Below are 17,615 nucleotides of genomic sequence, written 5' to 3' on the forward strand. Positions count from 1 at the left end.
TTACAATTTTGAGAACTCTTTCGATTTTATGCTACTTTATACTTCTACTCCACTTCATTTTGGAGGCAAACTACACTACATTTATTTTAAAGCTTTAGTTACTAGTTACTTTGCAGATTCACATTATTAATACAAAATATAATCAAATTATATAATATGTAATATTCTGAAATTCTGCATAATGAGTACTTTTACTTTCAGTACTTTAGTTACATTTTGCTGCTTAAAAAAAAGTTGAATGCAGGACTTTTACTTGTAACAAGGTATTTCTACACTGTTGTATTTGTACTTTTACTTAAGTAAAAGGTCTGAGTACTTCTTCCACCACTGGGTATACATGAAATGCATCTATGCTGAAGATGTTTGGTCTCACATTGATACCTGTTGCATGTTTTAACTAAGCTTTTGATATGTTCTAATGATCCAAACACTGCAGCCTCACTGTAACGTGTGAATGCTTTCATAAAGGACAGTGCAGCCTCCCAGTGAGCGAACACGGGCACCAGAGGCCGGTTGAAATAAATATCTGAGAGGTCACACTTTCAAAGCGTGTGGGGGAGGAGAGGTGGGGCACCAGCCACGCTTTCATGTGTCATCCAGCTACACGCTCACATCACTGCCTGCCCTGCACCACCAGCTTGTGACATTTCAGCCCCTTTGTCTTCCTCTGAGCGGTTTGAGATCTCTTTGGAGAATACTTTTTTTTCCTCTAGAGTAAATGACAGCCTCTTTGATATGTAGGCGTCAAGAGAGAGAGAGAGGGAGTTAAAGGAACTGAAAGATACAGAGGTGTGACATTAAAGCAAGAGGCCAGAGAGAGATAAAAGGTTCAACAGACTGACATATGACAACATCACCACCATTAATCTGTCAAGATATCAAATAACTCAGCAGACAAGACACTAATATTCATATATTGTTGGATGGTTAAAACACTCCTCTAGTGCCGAAACAATAAGTCGCTTTGTTGCCGAGAGTTAGAAGAGAATATCTATACACATATCTGTCTGTTAAACATGAAGCTACAGCCATTAGCCAATTAGCTTAGCTTAGCATAATGACTGCAAACAGAGGGAAAGAGCTAGCATGTAGTTTCTACACTTTAGTTTTTGTACAGATTAAACAAACGAGATATAATGTGTTATATTAAGTGAGCTTTAGAGCTGCTGGTAGGCAATTTTTTTTTTACTTTCAGACAAAGACAGGCTAGCTGTTTCCAGACTTTATGCTAAGCTAATCTAACCGGTTCTTGGCTGAAGCTTTATATTTACCGTACAGATATGAGAGTGGTATCGATCTTCTCATCTAACTCTCAGCAAGAAAGCAAATAAGTGTATTTATTGTGTGAATTATTGCTTTAAGTAATTTGCCGCTTTTGTCTTTATTAGTGTGTTTACATACACTCCAGTATTTGAGTTCTTATGCTAGTTTAGATGTGATAAGGTAGAAAAATATTAGAATCATCTCTCAGTATATTGCATTACAATTCAACAGCAGCAAAAACAGCCTGAATGACTATAAAGTTGAATCAACATCTCACTAAAACTGAACATTAGAACTTAATGTTGGATCTATTGTTCTATCAGAGCTAGGAAAACCTAATAAACTGGCAACTTGAGTGTACATAAAGTCAAGACAGTGTGAAATTAAGAAAAGAGAGAGACTCTAACATTTCTTTTTTCTGCTGACTTCACTGATAAAATAGATGACGATAGAGAAAAGACGAAACCTCTATTTACAGTACAAAGCCTGTTTTCCACCTTTAGGGGAGCTAGCCAAAGGCTACAGACACAGACAAGGTTATATGTTAATGAAGCTGAGCACACACACATAATCCACACACACACACACACACACACACACATACTGCTCTGTTTAACTTTGATTTAACCAGACAAGTCAATTATGAATAAATCCTATCATATCTGGTGTAACGTTATTCACACATGTGAGGACAACAGTGGTGGTAAAGTATATTTACTCAAGTAATTTTAAGGTACACTCCATTACATTTATTTGACAGCTATAAGTTACTTTGCAGATAAGGATATTACATATAAAATACATGATCAGTTTATAAAATATAATGCACTGTTATAGATTAAAGTACCGAGCAGTGTATGAAATAGTTACAACCAGCTCCACTATGACAATATTGAAATGCAGCTTACACAAAAATATTCCAATAATATATATATATATATATATATATGTAGAGGTAGAGATAGCAAAGTGAGGAGAGAAGGCAATAACTATAAAGTGGAAAGTGAATTAAAGGAGCCGGTCTCATCCCAATGTTCCCAGGGTTCTGTGTTCCCAGCATGTGTGTCTCTTGATATAAAATAACATTGTAAGAGATTGGTAAGGTCTATCTTCACAGTTTGAATTGCAAAAGAATGAAGGGAGATGAACGTTTGAAGTGCAGTTTGAGTGGTACAAATCCATTTAGCCACTGTGGCAGCATATTAATGTCTAAAGTCAAGAAAACTGTCTTACCCGCAAATTTGAGTGCATAGGTTTAAGCTGTAGGTAACCTAGGGAAAAAACATTGATGAGAACATAAAATCCTTTGAAAGGTCTCCTTAATGTGTCATATTATGTCATATTAAGAGGATATTGAGCTGAGGAACATAGGACCCTGGGAGCAGCTCTTCAAACTTAGCCTAGTTATAACAAAATTACTTTGCTAAATTAAATAGGGTTGCACCACACAAACAAGTTACGTAGATTTTAGATGTTACAAAATATTTACACCCAGTAACTACCAGGTGTAACTGAACTAAATGAAAAAACTTGTGTTTTATATATATATATATATATATATATATATATATATATGATAACATAACATCCAGGGGCCAGTCTGCTTAATGAGTACCTTTAAATTTTAAGTTAATTTCGCCGCTAATACTACTAATTTAACTCAAGTAAAAATTTTAAAGAAGAAGAACCTGAAGAAATACCTACAAAAACAGTAGTAAGTATTATTAAACAACCTTCAGGGGTTTTGACTGTAATGATGATGCATGAGAGGCACAAACTGGGTTTAGGTTAAGGTTAGAGGGAATGTCGATGAGGGTCCTCGCAAGAATACAAGCTGTACAAACATGTGAACGTATGTGTGTGTGGTCAAATTGTCACCAGTGTAGAAGTAGGCTGCTAGCATCATCTCTTGTTGCCATGGGGATAAATTGAGTGGTACATCTGTAACAAACATGATGACAAATGGATGGTGACTATAGGATGACAGCTTTTACAGTACGTGTGTGTGTGCAGAATTAGAGGCTGGGGTCCGCGGATGAAGGTCATCATCATCAGGGAAATTATATACATGCAGAGACACACACACGTAGGCCGAGTCTAATCAGTGTGACGAGCTCGGAGGGGGACGCCTGTGGTTAATGAGGTCGTCTTCAGGTTGTATACGTCTGCTGTCCGCCTCCTGGGGATGTTCGTGACGGAGATGCAGTGTTTACCACAAATACTTGTTGCTTGTTATTGCGGAAACAATGAGTCAATGAATTGGAACAATTTTCACAATTGAATAAAGTCTTAAATAAAGCAAAGATGATCTGGTTCCAGCTTTTAAAATATGAGATTACTGTTTTATTAATTCCTATTTGAAATTAATGTTATTATTTATTATTTCAGTTCACACCATTACTACACCTTCCCCTTGGCCTATGACACGTTCACCATCTTAGTTTAGTGTGTTTGCAAGCTAACATTTGCTAATTAGCACAAAGTACTAAACACAAAGAGGCGCTAGAGGAAAAGTCAGGTGTTCACCAAAGATTCATCCTCTGGGAACCGGACGTCTATACAACATTTCATGGCAATCCATCCAACAGTTGCTGAGATATTAAAATTTAAAATTGCCGACAGATCTCTTGCAGACAGATCGTTATGGTGATGGAAAAACAGACTGAGAGGGACACACAGAAGACTTAACGCTCACTTGATTCACTTCGAGGCTACACAGTTAATTTTGTTAATTAATCCACTTCTTGAACCTGTACTGAACACATTGCAGCCACTGGCGATTCAACACGGCAAGTAGTTTCTGGTGCAAGCAGCCATCTCAGAGATTTATATCATGAGACCAGATAGTTTCTGGGCGCACTGAAAATTATATGAGTTATGTGCAGCAGTAAGAATGGCAAGAGCGTGGGTTTATTTTTTTGTTCACAGCATTGCAGACACCCTGAATACACTCTGTGAAACATCTGGAAGCAAAAATGGAAATTAATTACTGTTGCAGGAAAATATGAGTAATAATGGGACTGCACTCAACCTTGGTGGCAAATAATGAATCAGGACCAACTATGAAATATCTATTTTTTTTACTAAACAGATGAGATGCTTATTTTGTAATGATGTGACACATTGTTAGCGCACCATGTTAACCTTTCCCCCATTAATGTGAATATTCCCATCAACCACTATGTCTAGGATTTTATGTGATTAAAGCATCTTTCAAATTATTCAGATGATATATGTTTGTTTGTTTTTTAATTGGGCAATTATGGTGAACAAAGGTGCAGTCAGTGGTGTGTTCATTTCACTTCACTTTAATGGCTAGATGACCAGAGTGGGTGGAATTGGTTTCCAGTACAGCACGGTGAAATGCTCAGTACACAGGGTCAGCAGCAGAGTATTTAAGCAGACTTATATCACAAAATAAATAATATTCTGCGTGGGCAGAAAAAGCTGCATATAGCACAATGCAGAGATGCAGGAGTTATTTGTGTTGCAGGAATTTTCAAAGTTAGGAATGATCAAATGTAATGTTATATTGCAATACCAATATATATTGTTATATGGTAAATTTTCTGAAAAATCAATTGAGAAACTATTCATGGATAAAAGAGCCAGATGGGAATGTCTGTTTTTAGCGAATTCAGCAAATTAGATAAATGACAAATCAAAGTGCCTCAACATATTGATACAGAAATCTACAGCTAGTCGCTCACAGCGGCGCTTTTAACTAAATGCTAACGTCAGCATGATAAAATGTGCACAATGACAATGCTAACATCCTGATGTTTAGCAGGTATAATGTTTACCATGCTTACCATCTTAGTTTAGCATATTAGCATGCTAATTTTTGCTAATTAGCTGAGGCTGATGGGTATTTTATTAGTTTAGTAGGTTTTTAGTCATAAACCACAATACTGGACATTTAAATTTAAATTTTGCTCTGACGATGGCACTAGATGACAAGTGAAGGGATCGCCAAAATGATTACGATTCATCCAGAGGGGAACATGAATGTGTATCAAATTTCATGGCAACTGATCCAATAGCTGTCGAGACAAGGGAACAAAACATGTCACCCTCATGGTGGAGCTAGAAGAAAAGACAGGGGATCACGAAAATCAGTAGGATTCATCCTGTGGATCATGAATGTCTGTACAAAATTTCATGACAATAGTTGTTGAAATATATCAGTCTGGATATAGTGGTGGACTGGCTGACAAACCAGCAGTGTCATCCCTAGAGTTTGCTAAATAATCCAATAATAACAGCCCTGCATATTGGTTTGCAACATTGCCAAAATGGTTTAATACGTCTAATAGATGTTACATAAGATAAATGTATCATGTAATAGATGTTAAAGGGATAAACAGTTTGATAAAGTCTGTGACAGTTGACAAATTTATACCATCTCACTTTATATATCATCATACCCTGTTTTAGTCCTTTCCTAAACTAACCCCTTGTAGGAGTGAGAACCTGCAAAATGTCCCCACATTGCATCATTTTTTCCTGAGAGCATTTAAGTGCACGTAAGGATAAAAGCACAAAAACACACACACACACACACCTACTCAATGAGCCATATTAGCGAAAGAATTGTGTTGTTGACACATTACACTGAGATGTCCTCTGAGATAACTCCTCTGTTATGGGAAAAACAAACAGCTTAATGATAGAGAACAAGGGGGAAATAAAAGCAGAACTTCGACCAAGGTCTTGAATGCTGTGTGTCTGAGACTCTGTGATGGTTGCCATGGTGAACAGATGGAAGTGACCACAGTTAACAGTTGGAGGGCATCTACATCTCAAAGGCTTTGTAGATATACTGTACACAGAGGATTTGACAACATATCAGGGGTGCAGAAGCTGTGAAAACACTGATCAAGGCTGATTATAGACTTTTTGCAGAACTGAGACGTTGGGGAGGGTGAAAACACAGTGGGGAGCGATAAAAAACCAACGTCCTTCTGCTTCTTCCTTCTACTATTTCCTTGTTTGTGGACTGAGGAAAGCTGTTGGCTTGACAGGAAGAACCCCATTATACTGGATGAATTACATAACATTATTTTGTTGTGCATATACTGGCAGACTGAGGCACATAATGCATGTACACACAAAAACACACAGTGTCAGCACAATAAGAACAGCCCAAAGCACAGCGACCATCTAGGGATTGGCTCAGAGATTTTAGCCACAGAGAACAACAACCAGACATCGAGATGGAGCGGCTGACATTGTGATTGGACAGATAAAGACAGGAGGAACATAAACATGACCTCCTGCCCGAGCACTCGGAGCCAGAACAGAATAACCTCAGGGGCGTTTTTCTAAGAACAAGCGAGAAAGAAAGAGAAAATGAAAACATGTTCTGCAATTTAAGAGGTGTGCATGATCTATGGCGTGCTATAGACATTCCTTAGCTGTTACTCAAGCGGCAAATGCCACACATCACATGCAGACACTTACAGAGAAAGACGTGGTGAAACATGCCTGACTCAACTTTTAACTGTTAAAAACAACTTCCTTGATTCTCTCTGGTCGCAAAACACAAAATAACTCATTTTTTAACACGGCTGTAATGAAGAAAACCATATAAGAGCAACCTCCTTCTTTATAGTCCTGCCTATTATCTAATCAGAGCAAGCTATACTGAGAATGCCAAGCCTTAGACAGCTTCCCCGAAAAGCTATCAAAACATTTCAGTGGTAAACAAGTGATAAATTAACTTTTTGTATCTCACATACATAAGGCTCCTCATGTGATCCACATAAATGTCGAGTTCATGAGGGCACCGCTGGTTACATGTGACTCTGCGACTGACTTCATTTGACCTTTTACAGTTTTTCACTCATGCAGGAGAGATAAACAGCAAGAGAAGTGATTCCCTTGTCAATATCACATCAAACAGACAAAAAACTCAATAACAAGGAGATTTAGAGTCGTAACAAATGCAAACGCTACCTCTGTTACATAGATGAGCGGAGTAGCACTGTAGTTCTTCCTCATGCCTCCTCTTTCTCACAGCCTGAGGTCAAAGTGCATGCCACAACAGCTTCAGAAGAACCCGGCACCAGCATCAGAGAGCTCTGTCTGTCTCATTGAAGTTTAAGGACTACCCTATGAGGGAGGAGGAGTGTGTGTGTGTGTCTATCTAGTCCTGTGTGTGTGTGTGTGTGTGTGTGTGTGTGTGTGTGTGTGTGCAACCCTCTTATTGTGAAATCTTTTGCTTCCTGTGTTAGCAGCAAGCAGGCTCAAACCAGCGGCTCCCTGTACACCTCCACACACTCAAAACCCAACCTGTAATATGTTGCCCGGTCCTGAGGTGCGTTCCCAAGCTGTACTGTTCTGTATTGTTCTCACACGTCTGCCCAGTTGGGAGAAGACCACCTTAAAAGGCACGAAGCAGCCCGAGACGGAAATTTTTTGATCCCTATCAGCCTGGGCACACTTTGCCACGGTAACAACAACCTCCACTGCCAATCAGCGGGGAGCAGACAGAGGATGGAGAACTGGGGACGGACACTGAGAGAGGAGGAGGAAGAGGAGGGAGGAAGGGGAGAGATTTCAGGGAATGAATGACTGCGGGAATGTTGAGTTAGTGCAGGAATCTCCTGCCAGATTCGCTCCCTGAGGGGTGAACGCACTCTACAGGACGGAGACTCTGACAGCACTTCTAATCTGCAGAGCCAGATAACAGTGTGTGTGTGTGTGTGTGTGTTTGTGTGTTTGTGTGACCAAGGCTGGACTCTGCACCCACTCCCACTGATGCTCAAAGGCATTGTTTACAAGTTGGAGTGGGAGCAGGGTCAATGTTGTTTCTTGTCATCCAGCCAACCTAAAGGGAGAGGTGGAAAGTAACTAAGTGCATTTACTCAAGTACTGTACTTAAGTAGAAATTTGAGGTACGATTCTGGCTTTAGTTTCTTTACAAATTAAGATTTTTGCATAAAAAACATATGAAGAGATTATAAAATATGATGTTTTGAATTAATAGATTAGTTGATTAATTGATTACTTGATTGACAGAAAATGGCAACTATTTTTAGAATCATTTAAGTCATTTTTCATGTAAAAACATTTCATGGTTCCAGCTTCCTAAATGTGAGGATTTGCTGCTTTTCCTTTTAATAATTTTAATTTATATTTAATCATTTTGAGGTTTGCACTGTTGGTTAGACAAAACAAACAATGTCAAAGTGTCACTATTTTCTGAAAATTTTCAAACCAATCAACTGAATCAATTACTCTAAAAAAATAATCATTTATAGTTGCAGTCCTACATAAAATAGTTCAAAATTAGCTCCACCTCAACCAACTATAGCAGTGAAATCCTGCTTTTACATTAATGCATGAGTAATAATGATAGTATGTAGTATAATAGCATAACAGTCACAACGGCCATTTTTCTGCATTGATAAAGGCATTGATACTTTCTCCACCAGTGCCTAAAGGATAATGAACAGGCATTATTTTAAGCATTATTTTATCTTTATCAACAACTCCACTGCAGAGCCAAACACTAACAATACATTATCCTGCTGACAAGTGTTTTCTGTGTAGCCACAGGCTGATTTATCTTCTGTCTCTATTGCTGTCCAAATTCCTAATGAACTGATCCTACTAACAAGTATTATCTGTGTATGCAAAGCCTGATACATTGCAAAAACTCTATTTCTAATAATAATCTAATCGTCTGACTCGATTTGAGTATGGATTGGATTATCTAGTGGTGACTGCAAGGCTGATTGAGTTAATTCAAGTAAATGTCACTTGCTTTGCTCGAATGACGGTAGATTCTCAACTTTATCTTGGGACAAAATATCTAATTTCACGGTTTGGACTTTTGTTCGCATGAGTTTTCAAACTGTCACCTTCTACTGATAACAATAGTGCTTCAGATAGTTTACGTCCCATTCAATGCGATACAAACTTATTGTCTTAGAATAATCATTAGACCTAACACTCTTCTCTGATGATGAAAATAATATAAATCAGATTAGCACATATCGTACATCTACAGCAATGATTACACACAGACAAAATGATGTAGAAACAGGACTAAATTTGAAATAACTCTATCATTATTGGTCAAAGGGGTCATCAAATGTGATATTTTCACAATGTCCATTGTTATTAAACAAGACTAAGAGTCAGCAGCCATGCTAGCGGACCTGTGATGGACGTGTTAGTAAGTACAACGAAGGCTGATGGGAATGTCTTTATTTTTGCAGGTATTTGGTTATAAACCAAAATATTGGACAAATTGGAAAATTTGACCTGATTATGGCGCCGAATGAAAAGACAGAGAATCACCAAAGTTATTGAGACTCATCTTCTGGGGATCATGAATGTCTGTACCGAATTTTGTCTCAATCCATCTTGTAGATGTCGAGATATTTCACTAGATGAGTGAAAACTTTGACCTGCTGGTCTAAAGTCATTGGGATTCATCCTCTGGGGACCATGAATGATCTTTTCATGTGATTTGTTGATAATAATACAAAGAAATAAATCAGTCTTATCCTTTAAATGAATAATTCAAGACATGTCCACATTAATTACTGCCCACTTACACTGCATTTAGGAGGTATAGACCTTCTACAGAGCAGACATTTGGACTTGTTTGCAGAAAAAGCACAAGTGTTACTAATAACATTAATTACCAGAATGGCAACACCTACATGCAATCCAGCCTTAATTAACATAATTAGTTACACACGCGCTTTTCCTTTAAGGACATGTCAAAATATCTGCCATGAAAATGTCTTCTATTAGAACTGGATAGTTTGTATAAGTAGAGATTTTTAAAAAAAACACTGTCGCCAGTGCGCCATCTACAGAAAAAACAAGGAACGAGACACCACTGGTCACATTGATGGACAGGTGAACTCTGGGAATTACAGCACGAAAAAATCTAGCTCTGAGTTTCTCCCTCTTGTGTGCAGAAACACACATGGGAAGTGGACAGGAACTGGGACGCTGGTGTTTTTACAGCAAAATGCTCTGAAAGACCCAAGGCACCGACTCTGACCCATTAAGCACAGCTAACATTTGGAGAATCAGAGATAAAAATGGGAAAGGCTGGAAATACTCACTAAGGATCTCACACTCTAGTCTGGGAGTCAAATCCACGCATGGGAGGAAGTCGGGCATGAATGATGCAAGAGGAGAGGACGGGGAGGGGAGGAAAAAAAAAAGCAAAAGACAGTGATGTTAAAGAGAAGAGATGGAGAATCAAAGAAGAGGAGGAGGAGAAGAGACATGACAGTTGGCAGGAGGGAAGATGGAGGAGGAAAGAGGGCTAGACAAGGAGTGTGTCTCGACATTAAGACGCCCTCTTTAGCCTCTTTCTGGTGTCCGGCTGGCATCGCTGGCAGCTGCCACTTCAGTATACTGCTGCCTCAGCACTTATAAAGGCTGAGAGAGATTATGTGCTCCATTTGCAGAGGATGAATCGGACAGTAGCTATCAGCTAATGTGAGATGCAGACTAAACAGAGGAGCAGCAAAACATTCATTGAATACAAATGTAAAATTTGGGTTTTGGAGAGCACATTAAATGCCACTCAGGGCTTATTGTCATCTGTCAAAGCACTTCCTGCTCATTATTCTTAATTAATTTCAAGGATTTTGGATGATATGCTGCCTCCATTCTCCAACAAAGTCTCCTCTGGTTTCTAAATAAAGACGGGAGAGGATTGTTGTTCACTGAAATGCTGACTCAAGCGGATGCCAAAAGACTTTTTCATTCTCTCTCGCTGATCTTGCAGTGATACAGCCGGGGTGACAGGGCTGACTCACAGACATAAATCATAAGGAGCAATGCCCCCTCTTGGCTGTTAAACACTATTACAGACATGGTGTGTGCTGAAGCTTACACTGAGCTGACTTTCTTCTTTTTCTCCTTCTTCCTCCAAATTATCCCCTCGAAGAAAAAGTGATGAAACAGTGAGCCTCCTCATTTAACAGCTCCTAATCGCTGAAACTAGAAAGACAATTAAGGTCTCAACAATCGAAACACAAATGTAATATTTTAACATCATGTCAACACCACAAACGTTACTTTAAATGACATTTTAACGAAGCATAGACCTTTAGCTGTTGAACAGCGGTGGAAGAAGTACTCAGATCTTTTACTTAAGTAAAAGTAGTGTAAAGATACTCTGTTATAAGTAAAAGTCCTGCATTCAAAATTTTACTTAAGTAAAAGTACAAAAGTATTGGCATTAAAAAAAAGTACCAAGAGTAAAAGTACACATTATGAAGAATGACCCACTTCAGAATAATGTATATCACTGGATTATAATTATTGATTAAGCATCACTAATGTTGCAGCTGGTAAAGGTACTTACTACACTGCTGGGTAGCTTAATCCATAATAATAAAAATGTATTAGTAGATTTATATATTTTGTATTAATAATCTGAATCTGCAAACTTAACTAATGTTGTTAAATAAATGTAGTGGAGTAAAAAGTACAATATTTCCCTCTGAAATGTAACTAGTGTAGTAAAAGGATAAAGTAGCATAAAATAGAAATACTCAAGTAAAGTACAAGCACCTAAAAATTGTACTTAAGTACAACACTTGAGAGTAAATTTACTTAAAGTTAATGTTACATTCCACAACTGCTGGTGAACACATACAACGACAACACACAACATATCATTAAAAATTAGGTATTTTATGCACAGAAACACATTTCACATACTATATTAAAGTATAAAAGTATTTATATGAAGTTAAAAATACATAAAAAAAAAACATAGCCAGCGGCTCTGTGAGGCTGAACTTAAGCTAGGTGCTTTGAGCTAGCTAAATGCTAACATTAGCATGCTAACATACTCACCGTCTTAGTTTGGCGTGTTAGCATCATGCTAACATTTGCTAAACAGCACTAAACACAAAGTACAGCTGATGGGGAGTGGTTTGTTTTACATGTATTTGGTCATAAACCAAAGTATTGGATAAATTAAAATTTTGACCTGATGATGGCGCTAGAGGAAAAGCCTAAGTTATTACAGTTCACCCTGAGGGGGACATGAATGTTTGCATTAAATAATATTATAATATGCATGTCAATCCATCCAATAATTGTTGAGATATTTCAGTCTGGACCAAACAACTGCTTTTTAAAAATAATAATTTGTGTCTCCTATGGTTTTTCCACAAAAAAAAGTTCAATTACCTCATTAAAAATTCTTAAAATGACATCTAACTAAATAAAATCTGAATATTTGAATATTGAGTATGCAAAAACACTTAACTGTCAGTTTATTAGGTACATCTAGCTAAAAATGATCCACTCTAAAACAACAGTCCTGCAATAAATCCAACCTTCCTGAAGGTTGTAATGTTCACTTTTTGTTGACACTGTTTTAGAGCGATGTTGATTCAACTTTTGGTCATTTTGGAGGCTGTAGTTGAGTTGTATGGCATTATACTGAGAGGTGTTTCTATTTTTTACCCTACCCTCACTGATGTAGACGGGTTGGACAAAATATTAGAAACACCTCTCAGTCTGATGCAACATAATTAAACTACATCCTCCAACCATAAAATTGAATCAGCACCTAACTCTCTAACACGGGTCCAAAGAAAAACCATATAACCTTCATGGAGGGAAGATTTATTGCAGGACTGTTGTCTTAGACTGCATTAGTTTTAGCTCAATGCACTTTAACATAAATGAACAGGTGAAAAAAAGCCCAAATATCTACCTATAATATTAAACAAGTGGAAATAATAACCAAGCACACAAACCTCTTATTCTGGCTGGAGTTTCACAGGGACTCTGGCACTGAGTCATCATGAGTATGTGTTGTATGTCCAGTTACTTTCACACACTAGTCTGACCAGTCAGCTCTGGAGAATCTCTACGCACCTCAGCGTGAAATACTGCGTGTTGCAACTTTTCCTCGGCTCAGCATAATCCCACAGTGATTATCATGCAACAGACACACAGTGCTGTAAGCTCCCTGCGACACGAAACACTGGACTCAGTCTCTGCTGCTTGTTCTGACGCGTCTGTCTTCATGGTAAGACCTGTACACTGATGTATGGTACTGATGCAGTCTCTCTGACTACATATTTTTGTGTTATACACACTTTACTAGTTGTCTATGTGACATTTTGATCAAATTCCATACAAATATGCATGGATGTCATTTCAGTGATGTTCTAAATTATGTTTTAGATCATTTCCAGGCTGACAACAATACAATTTCAATACTTCACCAGCCAACTAGAGCTTAAACGATTAGCCGACTAATCCATCAGCAGCCAACTTTTTTGATAATCAGTCATTTGCTAGCAAATAGGTCAAACATTCTCTGATTTCAGCTTCTCAAATGTGAGGATTTTCTGCTTTTGTTTATCATATATGACACTAAAATAAATATCTCTGGGTTTTGGACTGCTGGGCGGATCTGGTAAATTATAATTGGCATTTTTCACTATTTTGTCACATTTTATAGACAAAACAAAGGACCAAATGTTAAACAACTTGCTAACACTAGCTGATATTTTTGCACACCGGTTTCCTCAAGGTGTTTTATGAAGGTAAAAAAGTTAAAAACAACCTGGTTGAGTAGAAAGCAGATTATTCCAGTAAGTCAGTTAGTTGTTTTTTCACAGGAACGCAATTTGAAGATGAAAAATCCTGAATAAAAAAAACAATTTTGAAAAAAAAAAAAAGTAACTTAATAAACTATAAATGCCAAAAATGTAAGTAATTGCTTTCAAAATATCAAATCAAACCATAAATATCCATAACCAAGCCCATTTATCTGGGCAGTCAACCCACCAAAGGATTTTGTGCATGGAAATGCAGTTGAAGTGTAAGTTGATTTAAAATTCAGAGTGGTGCAATTGTATTTAAAAAAAAACAACCATAACCTCTTGAAATCCAGTTCCCCCGTTACATTTCCCCTTAAGTAGCTTTAAGGTTGGAAATATCTTGCCTGACAGTATCACATATGTGTATATATTCAACATCTTGTTTCAGCTTTATGAAGTTTACAGTGAGTGAAAATGTTTTCCATCAAATGGAAATATTCTTGTGCATCATTTTGGACACATTTCCCCAGAATTCAACCTGATACATTTGGTTTCTTGGGAAACTTTGGGATCTCCACTAGAATTCAAAATGAAGTGATTATAAACGAAGTTTGCCTGCACAGCATGAAACTTCAATGACTGACCAGCCAGTGGATTCAGTGAGGGTGTGGAGGTTAATCAGAGGTGAGGTTGTACATTTATTGCTATTGTCAAACATCAAATATTGGAGCTTAGACCACCACAAATCAGTTCTCAAACTGTGGGGAACACAGTTTCATGTAAGGACTGCCGCTCCCAACATAAATGTCTGTATAGAGATTTTATTCAGGACATGCTGGATACAGTGGTAGGATACCATAATTTACAAAGATGCAGTCAAGAGTTCACTGAGCTCCGGCTTTGGGTGGAACCCACTCGTGAATCTTCTTGCGGGTGGTGGAGTAGGGCACGTACTGCTGGGAGCTGCCACTCACGTTGAACTGGTGGATCTCAGCCAGGAACTTCTTGGGCTCTGGTGGATGTGTGGTGGGGGGGTCGTCTGTCATACAGTGCAGCCAGCGATGCCTGGAGAGTGAACAAGAAGAAGGTAGCTGGCTTAAATAACAAGCTGGCTTTCAAGCTAATTCTTTCTTTTTATTCTTGGTGATTTTTGTCTTTTAAGACATTGAAGTTACATGTTATGTGTCTTAGACCACTAGGCAACCATAACGCCCTCTTTCAAGCTATTTCTACAGGAAGTGAAATAAAACAAATAAATAATTTTTAATCTAATTGCCAAGACAGTACAAACAGCTGTTTGTTTTTATCATTTTTCAAAAACTAAACCTCTGTTGATGTTTTATTCAGGAATATATTATCACATACTGCATATCTAATAGGATCTAAAAAATATATGTTTAAATTTAATAGTGGACGTGCAAAAATATGGAGTTTTAGCCTCCCCCAACGCCATGGATTTATCAATACACAGCACAGTTAGGCTACTGATATTTCAGAGCCATGGTCAGGGCCATAGATTCTAACTTGCACAAACCTCAGTCAGATAAAGGATCAACGAGTCAGGCGGACTAGACTAACATATTCAACTAAACAACCCAAATTGGAGGTCGTACCACTCAGCTGGAACCATGCTGCCGTCCACCTCCCACAAGGTGTTCTTTCCGTTCATCTCTGTGGTGTAGATCACCCAGCGGTGACGTCCTGAACACATTTATGACAGACAAAGAGTTTATTCACCAAATCACACGTGTGTCACTCTGAAGCAGGTACAGAATATTTGTCTGCAACAGATTTGGTATAAAACAGCACCCAAATCTGAATATCCTTTGCAAAATCCTCTTAACAATAGTATTTTTGTTGCAAATGTCCTGCTAGAGAATTTAAATCATGCACATTTGGGGAAACTCCACTCACCAAAGAAGTAGTGCTTGTTGTCCTCAAAGTATTTGTTTCCATATTTATCCACACCAACCAGGATTCCTGTCTTCACATCATTCACCCTGCCAATGAAATGATGATAGTCAGGTTGGCTGCCCCAATACATGTAGTCCACTTTTGTATTGAGAAATAGCAGACGTGTCTGTCAATCAAAAACCTGTGCACACACTCAGTGAAGCAGGTCATCTTTTCTAACATTTTCTTCTGCGAATACAAGGACTGTGAACCAATTATAGAAGCCGATGTGTTGCTCAATTAAACAGTGCTTGGTGACTACCCTGTGAGCCGAATTTATCAGTGGTTCCTAAAGTTTTTAAGGTTTCCACAGTCATGATCTTCAGCAGGTTTGAATGGAGAGAACTGCTGAACACTAACTTAAATTCTGAGATTTCTGAATGGAGTTTGGCTTAGCATTCCATTCATACACCAGTAAAAGAACTGTAACGGTATCAAACGTTTCACACTACTATCATACAGCTGTTTTACAGGTTTGACATCATTTAGGGTTTGCTGGAGATCCAGACTCCAGATCTAAACTGGCTGGTTTAAAATTAGCTAGCTGTCAACATGCTAACTTGCCTCTGAATAAAAAGACCCGGGTCACACATCTTTATGGAGCTCTCACAGTCAACAGTGGCTCATTGTTATTATTACATAAAAGTATTTGATTAAACTGACCTGAATAACTGAAGAAGAAAACCTCGGACTCCACCATGACCTCCTATTTGCCCCAAAGCCCTTCGGACGATGTTGGCATACTCCGCCATCTTCAGACGGAAGAATTACCGAGACGGACTGCTCTGCGTTAAAAACAGGTCCGAGTGAAACACACCAGCCTGTTAAACTTTAGTTCCACATATAGATACAAATGTGTATGGTAACATTAGTACTGATATAATATGAATAATATAACTTAGAATATTACAACTTAGAATATTGCACAGAAGACAAGCTCAAGTTTGTCATATAGTAGTATAAAAAGCATACAAAACATTCAGACACAAACATCTAACAAAACACAAACACATCTAAAGACACCTCATGCGTCAGTGTATGACTGATATATCTATATCTATCTCACTAAGATATACTGTATCTGTTTTTAAGTTTATGTTTATTGGTGGTCAGTGGTGGAAGAAGTATTCAGATCTTTTACTTAAGTAAAAGCAGCAATACTACGATGTTAAATTACTGTTACCAGTAAAAGCACTGCATTCAAAATCTTATTCAAGTAAAAGTACAAAAGTATTAGTATCAAAATGTACTTAAAGTACCAAAAATAAAAGTACTCATTATGCAAAATGGCCTATTTCAGAATCATGTATATTATATCATTGGATTATCATTATTGATGCATTTATGTGTACATCACTAATGTTGCAGCTGGTAAAGGTGGAGCTAATTTTAACTACTTTATATACTGTTGGGTAGCTTAACCTATAATAATATATCAGAATTTATTAGTTGATTTATATTTTGTATTAATAATCTAAGTGACTAAAGCTATCAAATAAATGTAGTGGAGTAAAAAGTACAATATTTGCCTCCAAAATGTAGTAGAGTAGAAGTATAAAGTAGCATAAAATGGAAACACTCAGGTACTTCAAAATTGTACTTAAGTACAGTACTTGAGTAAATGTACTTAGTTACATTCCTATAAAAGTAAAATATCATCTCATAGATTTTGAAACATTACAATCAGTTCCAGCATAATACTTACCTAAAATAAATAAATAAAAAATTATAAAGCTTTGTAAGCTACAAATTCTCTAACATTACAAATATCCTTCAAAGTATAACTCACAAACATGTTAACAATGAAGTGGTATTGAAAGTGGAAAATGAAAAGGTAGATGTGCA

At 37.6% G+C, this 17,615-nt stretch overlaps 2 protein-coding genes across 3 annotated transcripts in view; both read right to left on the reverse strand.

Moving 5' to 3' along the window:
- LOC122871266 (transmembrane and coiled-coil domain protein 3-like) overlaps positions 1 to 11,236 on the reverse strand; it is a 48,696-nt gene extending 37,460 nt beyond the window's left edge. Inside the window, exon 1 of one of the 2 annotated variants that reach the window (XM_044186179.1) lies at positions 11,138 to 11,236. In XM_044186179.1, the coding sequence (XP_044042114.1) occupies positions 11,138 to 11,221 (84 nt within the window). In that variant the 5' untranslated portion in view covers positions 11,222 to 11,236. Of the gene's footprint in view, positions 1 to 7,221; positions 7,447 to 11,137 lie in introns of those variants that run through there. The other variant, XM_044186180.1, reaches the window with a different exon arrangement.
- A 3,386-nt stretch (positions 11,237 to 14,622) lies between these two features.
- Positions 14,623 to 16,588, reverse strand: ndufa12 (NADH:ubiquinone oxidoreductase subunit A12). The gene is made up of 4 exons (XM_044186182.1): positions 16,434 to 16,588; positions 15,732 to 15,817; positions 15,431 to 15,518; positions 14,623 to 14,882 (listed from the first exon to the last, which is right to left on the reverse strand). The coding sequence occupies exons 1-4, from the start codon at positions 16,520 to 16,522 to the stop codon at positions 14,702 to 14,704; spliced, it is 444 nt and encodes a 147-aa protein (XP_044042117.1). The 5' UTR covers positions 16,523 to 16,588; the 3' UTR covers positions 14,623 to 14,701.
- Positions 16,589 to 17,615: the final 1,027 nt, after the last annotated feature.

The sequence above is a fragment of the Siniperca chuatsi genome, linkage group LG23, assembly GCF_020085105.1.
Source record: "Siniperca chuatsi isolate FFG_IHB_CAS linkage group LG23, ASM2008510v1, whole genome shotgun sequence".
NCBI classification, from domain to species: Eukaryota; Metazoa; Chordata; class Actinopteri; order Centrarchiformes; family Sinipercidae; genus Siniperca; species Siniperca chuatsi.

Bases quoted from the DNA above. Each gene is read 5' to 3' on its own strand.
- ndufa12 (XM_044186182.1), bottom strand. From the start codon at position 16,522: ATGGCGGAGTATGCCAACATCGTCCGAAGGGCTTTGGGGCAAATAGGA. The intron at 15,818-16,433 runs GTCAGTTTAATC...TTTCATTGGCAG, and splicing joins TTTCTTCTTCAGTTATTCAG to GGTGAATGATGTGAAGACAG. The intron at 14,883-15,430 runs GTACGACCTCCA...TTCACTCTCCAG, and splicing joins AGCATGGTTCCAGCTGAGTG to GCATCGCTGGCTGCACTGTA.